This window comes from Gekko japonicus, unplaced genomic scaffold (assembly GCF_001447785.1).
Source record: "Gekko japonicus isolate JY-2015 unplaced genomic scaffold, Gekko_japonicus_V1.1 scaffold3484, whole genome shotgun sequence".
Classification (NCBI taxonomy): domain Eukaryota; kingdom Metazoa; phylum Chordata; class Lepidosauria; order Squamata; family Gekkonidae; genus Gekko; species Gekko japonicus.
Genome location: NW_015169886.1, coordinates 83,825 through 94,783, shown reverse-complemented (window position 1 = coordinate 94,783; position 10,959 = coordinate 83,825). Strand labels below are relative to the sequence as shown.

General features: G+C 49.9%; 1 protein-coding gene across 1 annotated transcript in view; it reads right to left on the bottom strand.

Moving 5' to 3' along the window:
- The window catches only part of LOC107115710 (transcription initiation factor TFIID subunit 9-like), a 10,305-nt gene extending 2,245 nt beyond the window's left edge, over positions 1 to 8,060 (bottom strand). Inside the window, exons 1-5 of the mRNA XM_015417468.1 lie at positions 7,974 to 8,060; positions 5,952 to 6,088; positions 5,009 to 5,143; positions 1,764 to 1,845; positions 1,107 to 1,220 (exon numbers count right to left, since the gene is read on the bottom strand). Of these exons, the coding sequence (XP_015272954.1) occupies positions 1,107 to 1,220; positions 1,764 to 1,845; positions 5,009 to 5,143; positions 5,952 to 6,088; positions 7,974 to 8,052 (547 nt within the window). The 5' untranslated portion in view covers positions 8,053 to 8,060. The remainder of the gene's footprint in view (positions 1 to 1,106; positions 1,221 to 1,763; positions 1,846 to 5,008; positions 5,144 to 5,951; positions 6,089 to 7,973) is intronic.
- Between the last annotated feature and the right edge of the window lie 2,899 nt (positions 8,061 to 10,959).

Sequence of the window (10,959 nt, the reverse complement as noted above, 5' to 3'; positions counted from 1 at the left end):
CCCTCTAAGCTGAGTTGTTGTGAGCTAGCTCACAGTTTTTTAGCCTCAGGCTCACACATTTTTGTCTTTGCTCAGGAAGGAGGGCTCCAGAGCAAACTAATTTATGCAGTGGCCAAATCGCTCGCTCACAACTTTAATGCCAGGAACTCACAAAGTGGAATGTTTGCTCACAAGACTTCACGGCTTAGAGGGAACATTGGTCGCCACAACTTCCAGGCACAGGCACGCATGAACGCGCACGCACAAATAATAATTCTTTAAAAAGAAACTGGGGAGGGAGAAAAAGGCCTTTTGTGCTACTTCCTCACATGGAGAGTCACACAGTTCTCCTGGTTGCCTGCACACTTCCCCATTTGGAGGAAACCTGGGTGGTGTCAAGGGGTCCCGAGCAGGACAGGGCCATGGGCCTCATGGGGAGCCCCCCAACAAGATCCCAAGGAAAAGCTGGTAGGATTGGGGAGAGGCCGTGGCTCAGTGCTAGAGCCTCTGCTTGGCATGCAGAAGGTCTCAGGTTCAATCCCCGGCATCTCCCCTTAAAAGGATTGCGTGCAGGGCCGGCTCGCTCACTAGGCAAACTAGGCATTCGCCTAGAGTGGGCCGGCCCTTAGGGGCGCCAAACTGCACCTGCCCCCCCCGCCAAAAGCCCCCCTACCCAGCGTGGCCCATTCCTGCGACCTGCCAGCCTGTGGGAGGCTCCGCCGGCAGGAGCCGGGAAAGGCGCTGGGCGAGGCAGCAGCTGGGCAAAGTGGGTCAAGTCGGTGCGGAAATCCTCTGGCCGGTGGCAGCAGCAGCACCCAAGGGAGGGGGGGCGCCAGAAAGGATCCTTGCCTAGGCTGCAAAATAAGCTGGGGCCGGCCCTGATGGCGTAGCAGGTGATGTGGCTGGGCGCCCCCTGAGACCCTGCAGAGCTTCTGTCAATCTGAGTAGACACAATTGACCTTGATGGACCGAGGTTCGGATTCAGTAGAAGGCGGCGGCAGCTTCGTGTATTCACCCACCTACAGCAGCAGGTGTCTCTCAAAATCCACACTCTCTCTCTCGCCTTCCCACCCCAGCTCGGCCCCCTAATTTGGGAAATAAGTGTGCTGTTTAAAGCTCGTTTTTACCTGACTTGACCGATGTTTGGGACGTGGGGATCTGCACGGTGAATCGCTGCCCCGTCAGTGACATGGGGGTCCCGACTTTGGTCGAGACAGATACCGTCTGTGCCGAAGGGGTCCCTGAAATTCACCAAGAAGAAAAATGAAGGGGGGGGAGGGGGGAGACAGTCCTCAGCTGCTGCAAGTTAATCACTTTTGCCAGCCTAAGCAACCATTCTGATAACAAGCCGGAAAGGTGGGGGGTGACGACTTCTAGAGTCAGGAAAGCTCACACTTAGGCAGAAAAACTCTCCTAAAGGAGACCAGTTTCTTCATACAGAGTTACAAGGGAACCTAGAGTTCACCAACTCCAACCCCCTTGCTCAGTGAGGGAATTAGTCAACCACAGCACCCCACTCTGCTTAAAGGAGTGCATTTTAGTTATGGGCGTGGTTGGCCATGCACAGGACTGAGATCCCTCTAGGGAGGGGCTTAGCAACCTGGAAACCGACTTGAGAGAAGAGGCCACAGTGACTAAAGCTCTCCCTCTCTCCACCACCCTGCCAGGGCACGGGAGCTCAGCTCCGAAACCAAAACAGTACAAATGAGTCGGCAGCACGGAGGGGCATGGAAAAGTGACAGGGCAAGACAAGAGCGCAACTCATCTGCGCTGCGGAGCAGTACCTAAAGTTGGTGTGCTGGGCCTGCTGGTGACGGCCCCGACGCTCAGCCGTGGCACGGTTATCCTTCCGGCGGAGGAAGAGACCTGGAAAGAAGCAACGCTTACAATTTATGAGAGCCGACACAGGGTACTGGCTAGAGTGTCGGACGAGGTTCTGGGACACCCGGGTTCGAATCCCCTGCTCTGCCACGGAATCCCACTGGGTGACCTTGGGCCAGTCACACAGCCTCAGCCTCACCTACCTCACAGGGCTGTTGTGAGGATTAAAAGTGAGCAGAGAACTGTGCAAGCTACCTTGGGTTTACACTGGGAAGGAAGGTGGGGGTGTAAATAAAGTAAATAAATAAAATGTACTGGATACGTCATGAATGCGTAGATTAGCCCAGTGGGGGGCAGTTTCGAAGCTGCAACTAAGTTTTTCAGGTAACTGTCCTCAGAACACACATTTTTTTAACTTATATATACTTGTGTGTGTGTGTATCACGTGTGCACTCAACATGCAGCATTTAAATTACATTTATGTCCTTGTGGTGTTAATGAAATTGAGTGTGGATCATATCCTTCTACACTGTATCTTCTGTTGCGATATTCGATCATTATATCTCGAGCCTTTGTTGAGAAATCGAGCGAATCATTCTGATGAATGTAAGATACATTATTTACTCTCTACTCGCTCCTCAGTGATTTTGGAAATGGTGGCCAAATTTCTGTTTTTCGCTTCCAAGAGGAGGGAAGGTATCATTGCCTGTATATGAATTCTGTATTTCCTTGCTTGGCAGTTTTAATACAATATGCCAATAATGGTTGATCGACTGATTGAATTAAACCACATTAAGCCAGTTTGGTGAAGTGGTTAAGTGTGCGAACTCTAATCTGGGAGAATCGGGTTTGATTCCCCACTCCTCCACTTGCACCTACTCTGATGAATGGAAGATACCTTATTTACTCTCTACTCGCTCCTCAGTGATTTTGGAAATGGTGGCCAAATTTCTGTTTTTCGCTTCCAAGAGGAGGGAAGGTATCATTGCCTGTATATGAATTCTGTATTTCCTTGCTTGGCAGTTTTAATACAATATGCCAATAAAGGTTGATCGACTGATTGATTTAAACCTCTCTAAATGTGTAGTATTTAACTTTGGCTAGCTAATCAGATATTGCAGCATGACTACCATTGGCACCTGGGAAAAACCGGAGAAAGATGTTTACTGAAGCAGTAAAATCAAAGTGCTCCCTTTCAGTGTTCCCTCTAAGCTGAGTTAGTGTGAGCAAGCTCACAGTTTTTTAGCCTCCAGCTCACACATTTTTGTCTTTGCTCAGGAAGGAAGGCTCCCGAGCAAACTAATTCATGCAGTAGCCAAATCACCTGCTCACAACTTTAATGCCAGTGGCTCACAAAGTAGAATTTTTGCTCACAAGACTCCACAGCTTAGAGGGAACATTGCGTCCCATTTAAAGAAGAACAAGAAGAGATTGGATTTATACCTCACCTTTCACTACCCAAAGGTGTCTCAGAGCAGCTTACAAACTCCTTTCCCTCCCCCTCCCCACAACAGACACCCTGTGAGGTCAGTGGGGCTGAGAGAGCTCTTGACAGATTCCTCTCCCCACAACAGATGCCCTGTGAGGTAGGAATTCCAAGAGGACTGTAACTGACCCAAGGTTCCCCAGGAGTGGGGAATCAAACCCGGTTCTCCCAGATTAGACTCCGCGCACTTAACCACTACACCAAACTGGGGAACGACACCAAAGAGAAAAATACACTTGCTTCTGCTGGTTACTGGGAAGGGTGAAGAGCTAAGCTGGGTGTGGAAGACTGAATTCCAGTTTCTGTACTTGGGCTGGAGGGATCCTGGAACACATGAAACTCTCTCTCCTCGTCATTCTGGGCCTGCACGGAGGATCCCGGAAACAAACAGGCAAGCATAAGGCCCCCTTCGCCTCCCCAAAGTTCTGGCCTTGCAGGCCAGCCACCCAGCTTCCTGTCAGGTAAGCTGCCATGAGTTGGGAGAGACATTCTAATTGTTCTGCATTCCCTTTCCATGCGCTTCATTGCTTACCAGCAGCTGCAACGCTTATCTGTAAAGAGGTACTGGAGGAGTTGTGGTGTCTACCTTCCGTGGGATCGTTCTGGTTCCCAGCTTTTGCTACCGTTAGCAACTTTCCTGAATCCCGCGCGGGGGAGCCCATCTAATTGGGTAGGGGGGGGGGGGGCGCATTCGAATGCCCTATATCCTATTATTTATTTATTTATCTATATTTATTTATAACTTTGGCTTATATACCGCCCTGACCCCGAAGGGTCTCTGGGCGGTTTACATAGTGGTTCTAACCAACCAATTAATCTGACTAGGGCCACATTGTCTACAGGGTGGTGACAGCACCCCAGGCTAGTATGCGCATAGGTAGTCCGCCATTCCTAACAGTGTTCCTGTTACTGCATCTATGGCTTTTCAATAAAAGTAAAACCTTCTTGGAAGCGTGTACTTCATTGTTTTGCTGTGGGTCCTGACATCTCCCAGGAAACGTCTGACAGGGGGCACCATCTCATCACGGCAGTTTGACAGTCAAGTGTCATAACCTGGACGGGCGCAGGCCAGCCTCTCAGATGCTAAGCAGGGCCGGTCCTGGCTTGTGCTTGGGCAGGAGACCACCAAGGGAGCCCAGGGCCTGCTACGCAGAGGCAGGCAGTGGCAAACCACCTCGGTTTGTCCTTTTCTTGACCCGGACAGCCCAACCTCATCAGATCTCAGAAGCTAAGGAGGGTCGGCCCTGGCTAGTATTTGGATGGGAGACCTCCAAGGGAGACCAGGGTCGTGACGCCGAGGCAGGCAATGGAAAAGCCACCTCTGAACGTCTCTGGCCTTGAAGACCCCACGAGGGGATGCCATAAGTCACCTGCGACTTGAGGGCACCTGTTGGGTGTTACAAGTCAAAACACTTCAGTATTTACAGGGTTAATGATGTTTGTTAAGTCACATGTTTGTTTGTAACCAGTCTGTTTAGACAACAGGATGCCCGGGAACTTTGGAGCTAGTTTGTTGCTCTGATTGGGAACCAAGGTGCCAAGTATTAGCATTTCATGGCTTCTCTTCCGTCTTTGTGTTTCTTTGTTCTGACCGAGAAGAATCCCACCAGCACCTTACGCACACCCCCGCTGGGCAGTAAAGCTCTGCTTGGCCCAACCAGGACACAGTTCCTCGGGTTAAGGGCACACGCGCACAACACGGGTACCGCTCCCAGCTCCCACCTTTTTCTGCAGAGACTTCAGCTTGTAGTTGGGGGACGTCAGGCAGTATCTATCGGGCGGCAGCCGTGGGCCCGCGTACGGCTTAATCAACGGCAAGGGCATCTGGTTCTTCTGCCGTGCGATATCGAGCAAAAACTGGGGGAAAGGCACATGGTATTAATTCACACCTCCTGCTCTCCCTGGCTTCGGATCACACCTTTCCAAAGTCTAGACACTTGAGCTCATGCAGCCTTCCCCACTCACTGCCCCCGGCTCTTCTCAGTCCCCCCCACCTTGCTACTGGGAGTAAGACTGTAAGCTCCTTGGGGCAGGGACCTTCTGTTTTGCTTACGATACACCCTGTGCCATGGCTCCCCCAGCCTTTTCGAAACTGTGGGGACCAGTGGTGGGTGCAACCAGAAAATGGCGGCCACAAGAGGTGAAGCCATCCAGAAAATGGCGGACGCAAGAGGCGGAGCCAACCACAAACTGGCAGCTGCAACGGGCGGGGCCAACCGGAAAATGGCTGCCGCAAGCGGCGGAGCCAACCAGAAAATGGCTGCCGCAAGAGGTGGAGCCGACCACAAAATGGCTGCCGCAGAAAAGCTAGCCACATACACAGGGCAGGGAAGAAGTGGTGCAATTTAAATATACACGGGGAAAGGGAAGTGACAGAGAATTAAACAAACTTTGTGGTGGCAGCTGTTACTGAAACAATGTTATTTCAATCTGCATAGCTGATTAGATCTTCGGTAGCCAATCAGAAGCTCTGTTGGGCAAGAGCCCCACCCACTTTCTAAAAACAACGGGTGGCCACGGAGAAAGGCATTGGTGGGTGCTATGGCGCCCACGGGCACCGTGTAGGACACCCCCTGCACTAAGCCCTGTGCTACATTCAGGAAGGACCCCTGTATAAATTATGAACAGATCTCTTTTCCCCACAACAGCAGGGGAGTAGGCATACATCTCTGGGAGGGGGAGAGGTGAACGACTGGTCCGTCCGGCACTGGATAGCCAACTTCACGTCGTCCGCATCGACGCTCGACTTCTTGGCGTGGCTGGAGTAGATTTTGGCATCTTCCAAGATGGTCGTCACGTATCCTTTCGGGAAACAAAAATCCGGAAATATCGGGAGGGCTGCATGGTTCCTTGCAGCCGGAAGGCAAGGACAGGGCAGTTGAGCGGTTAGAGCGCTGGACTAATGTTTATTTATTTATTCACATTTATAGCCCGCCCTTCCTGCGAGCGGGCTCAGCAATGGCACCAGCAGGGGCACTGCCACTCTCTATCACAGAATCATAGTGTTGGAAGGGACCTCCAGGGTCATCTAGTCCAACCCCCTGCACAAGGCAGGAAATTCACAACTACCTCCCCCCCCACACATCCAGTGACCCCTGCTCCACGCCCAGAAGATGACAAAAAACCTCTAGCTGACTTTGAGTCAGTCATGCTCTCTCCTCCTAACCTACCCTGCCAGGTTGTTGTGAAGGCTGGACTGGAAGGAGGAGAGCAGAAATAAAAATGCAATCAGCGATCACCGTCAAGGTCCCTGGAGCCCACTGGCCCCTTACCCAAAGGAAAGAGCCCTCCCCCCCCGGGTCTCCAGCCTCTCACGAGACTTGGAGGCAGTGTTCCCTCTAAGCTGAGTGAGTGTGAGCTAGCTCCCAGTTCTTTAGCCTCCGGCTCACACATTTTTGCCTTAGCTCAGGAAGGAGGGCTCCAGAGCAAACAAATTTATGCAGTGGCCAAATCGCTCGCTCACAACTTTAAGGCCAGGAGCTCACAAAGTAGAATTTTTGTTCACAAGACTCCACAGCTGAGAGGGAGCACTGCTTGGCGGTGCTTCAAGAGCAGCCAGGAGGCACCCCCTTTACGTCTCTGGGGTAGAGATGTGAAGGCCCGGGAAAAAAAATGGAAAAATTCGGGGGAGAAACGTTTTTTCCCCGTTTTTTTCCTGAAGTCTTTTTTGTTTTTTTCCGAAAAATTGGAAAAATTGAAAAAAGAAAAGAAAAGAAATCGATTATAGAACGTTTTATTTTAACATGATGAATAAAATATTTTAAGACAAAGTGTTCAAATATTTTCCAAATCATTTCTAAAATATATACGTATGGTATCAGATTGATCTACCGTAATTTCTGTGCACTGACAAGCAAGTCCTAGGTTACAAACTGAACCCTCCAATGCAAGAACAAGATGCATTTCTTCCTTTAGGAGGTGCGATTGTCAGAAGAAGAAAAAAAGTTTCAGTTTCAAGTAAAAATGTCCATAGTCATATTGTATGTTCCTAAAGTAACAGAATGACTTTCAATCCAGAAAAGACAAACGAAATGCTAATGTAGCATTTTTTTCAATTTTTCCGAAAATTGCCATTTCCCCCCGAAAAAAACCGGAAGAAAATCGGGGGGGTTTCCGAGCTTCAAAATTTCCAGAAATTTTACATCTCTACTCTGGGGTGCACCTATTTAGACACAGCTGCCTCCATTGCAGAGGGATGCTTGTCTTGGAACCTTCCAACATTTTGTAGAATTTTGGCAAGGGACTTGGGGAAAACCTATTGGCCAACAGGGCTCTCAGGTCTCCCCTGGCCACTGACAGGGGGATGGTGGGGATTACAGGGTTGCCAGATCCAGCCCAGGAAACTCCTGGAGATTTGGGGAAGGGACCCTATGGAGGACAGGAACCTCAGTGGGGTACAATGTCATGGATTCCACCCTCCAAAGCATCCATTTCCTCTAAGGAAACTGATCTCTGTAGCCTAGAGATGAGTTGTAATTCTGGGGGATCTCCAGGTCCCACGTGGAGTTTGGCATCCCTATAGACCAGCAACCTGGAGCCGGGGCCTGCTTGCAGACTGCCAACATTACCCAGTGAGATAGTTCTGGGGCTGGGGTGTGGAGAGAAATAGCGAAAGTGGGAAATGTAAAGAGGCATACATAAAAATTGGGACAGGCTGCGATAAAGCACGACGCAAAGGAAGACTCACGGTATGCAAACTCCAGCATCTGGTTTATCACCCGGGGCTCATACTCGGTAATCCCCATATCTTTCAAGATCTGGGCCATCACCTGTTGCGTCCAATAAAAGAAAAAGAGAAGCTTTGAACTTCCACATCTGATGGTGGCCCCAGAGAAAAGGGACAGCATCTTTTTATCTACACACTAGAACAAAGTTTGAGTCCAGGGATGACTTGAAGACCAACAAAGTTCAATTCGGGGTATAAGCTTTTGTGTGCATGCGTTAAACTTTGCTGGTCTTCAAGGCGCGACTGGACTCAAATTGCATTCTGTTGCTTCACACCAACATGGCTACTTATCTGAATTTATCCACACACTGTCTGACTTCTGAAAATCCACAGCAAGGTCAATTTAGCCTCTGTCGTCAATCGACATCCGGATGTAGCCCCTCCTACCTACAGTGCTGGCCAGAGAGCCAAGATCTCACAGGAAGGCTGCTTGGGTGGCCTCAACCCCCAAGAGAAAAAGGAGGAGGAGGAGGAGATTGGATTTATACCCCGCCCTTCACTACCCAACGGAGTCTCAGAGCAGCTTACCAACTCCTTTCCCCTCCCCTCCCCACAACAGACACCCTGTGAGGTACGTGGGACTGAGAGAGCTCTTTCGAGGACTGCTCGTGAGAGAACAGCTCTGAGAGAACTTGTGAGTGACCCGAGGTCACACCAGCAGCTGCATGTGGAGAAGAGGGGAATCAAACTTGGTTCTCTCAGATTAGAGTCCCCCACTCGTAACCACAACACCAAACGGGAGAAAAATGCTGCGATTCGGGTCCCCACTGGAGAGAATGTGAGATATACATTTTTTTAAAGGAGGGGAAAGAGATCTGTCTGCTGTATTCCAAACAATTGCTTCTGTTAAGTCTTTAGGTAAAGGTTTCCCTTGCTCTAAAGCCATTCAAATGCGACTCTAGGGAGCGGTGCTCATCTCCACTTCCAAGCCGAAGGAGCCAGTGCTGTCCAAAGACATTTCCGTGGCGCACAGAACGCTGTTACCTTCCCACCTAAGTGGTACCTATTTATCTGCTTGCAATCTCTTGCTTTCGAACTGCTAGGTTGGCAGGAGCTGGGTCCGGAGACGGGAGCTCACTCCGTCATGCAGCACTCGGGTCTTGAACTGCTGCAGTACCGAGCTTCCGGTCTGCAGTTCAGCGTCTTAACCACTGAGCCACCACAGTCCCATAAGTCTTTAGTGGCCATGTATTTAAAGTATACATCCTGCCAACCTAGCATTTTTAAAGCAAGAAATTGCAAGTAGATCAATAGGTACCACGTTGGTGGGAAGGTAACAGCGTTCCGTGCGGCTTGGTGTTTAGTCATGCCGGCCACGTGACCACGGAAACGTCTTCGGACAGCGCTGGCTCTTCGGCTTTGAAACGGAGATGAGCACCACAACCCTAGAGTCGGACTCGACTGGCTTTCGAGCAAGGGAAACCTTTACCTTTTACCTATTTAAAGTAACCTCGATTTCATAAGAACCCAGTAAACCCATACCCAAAACTCGTATGAGATTTTAAAAGCACAGCGGTGTGTGTGTGTGATCTGGTGTGCACTTGCCAAGGCAGGAGCAGGCCAGAACGTTCCAGAGAGTACCCTCAAACAATCGGACAAGGCCACGAAGGACATCAAGTGTGCAGAAAGGCCCAATTGGTGTACTGTGCACGGTGGCACAAAGCGAGGGAGAAAAGATTTAAGAGTAATGGATGCCTCTGACAGGACAAACTTTGGCAGAGTGCAACAGGACCAATCTTGGCATGAAACAAAGAAGGTCCGGCTCCAGTGGGTGAGGCTCAGAAAAATGTCTTGCGATGCCAAGGTGATTGCCCAGCGGGCACGATGGAAACTTGTAAGCTTTGGAGGACGCTACTACATCAAGTGCACAAGAAGCGGCACACATCTGCCAGAAGCCTAGTTTGGCAATCTTGTCTGTCTGAGGGATTGATCCCCCCCCCTGCTCTGTAGCGAAGTAGTTAGGACATGTCATGTGTGCAAGGTTAATGGTGAAGAGCATTAGAAGAGCCCTGATGGATCAGACCAGGGGTCCATCTAGTCCAGCCTCCTGTCTCACCCAGGGGCCAGCCAGTTCCTCTGGAGGGCCAACAACAGGGCAGAGAGGCCTTCATAAGTATATAAGAGCCCTGCTGGATCAGACCAGTGGACCACGTAGTCCAGCATCCCATCTCACACATGTGGCCAACCAGCTCCTCTGGATGGCCAACAACAGAGCATGAAGCCAAGACCTTCCCTGATGTTGCCTCCTGCCATGGTGATCCAGAGGTTGACTGCCCCTGAACATGGAGGCTCCCCTGAAATCAAAGCTACATTGATTTCTCTGACACAAAGCTAAATCATTTTGTCCTGCACCAGTGTCCCTCTCAGTTCATTACAGGATGGCCTCAAAGAAAAAAAAACACCCTCTTTGGAGTCCACCTAGCTGCTTAGCTTCAGCAATATCTTATTCTATCATACAGGGGAGTAGTCAACCTGGAAAGCCTGTTTGGATTTAGCTTCTTGGGTCCTGACAATTCTTAGTTTCAGAGTGGTTCGTTGAGAAGCTTAATGTCTTGCTAAACGACACCAGCATGCTTTTACTTATTTTATCTCAAAGTTAAAAACACTGAAAACACTCCGGTAAAAGAAATAATTTCTTTAAAAATCTGTAGAATAATAAATAGGGATGCAGTAAAATGGAATTCTACAAGATGGACACACCCTCACAGGCAGGGCTTTTTTTGAAGAAAAAGCCCAGCAAGAACTCATTAGCATAATAGACCACACCCAACAGCAGAAACTCATTAGCATATTAGGCCACACCCCTGACAGCACAGCTCATTGGCATATTAGGCCACACACCCCATGTTACCAGAAGTGTGCTCATCCAGCCACACCCACCTTTTGCTTCTTATTCTGTTTACCTTGCCCAGGGCTTTTTTTGTAGCAGGGACTCCTTTGCATGTTA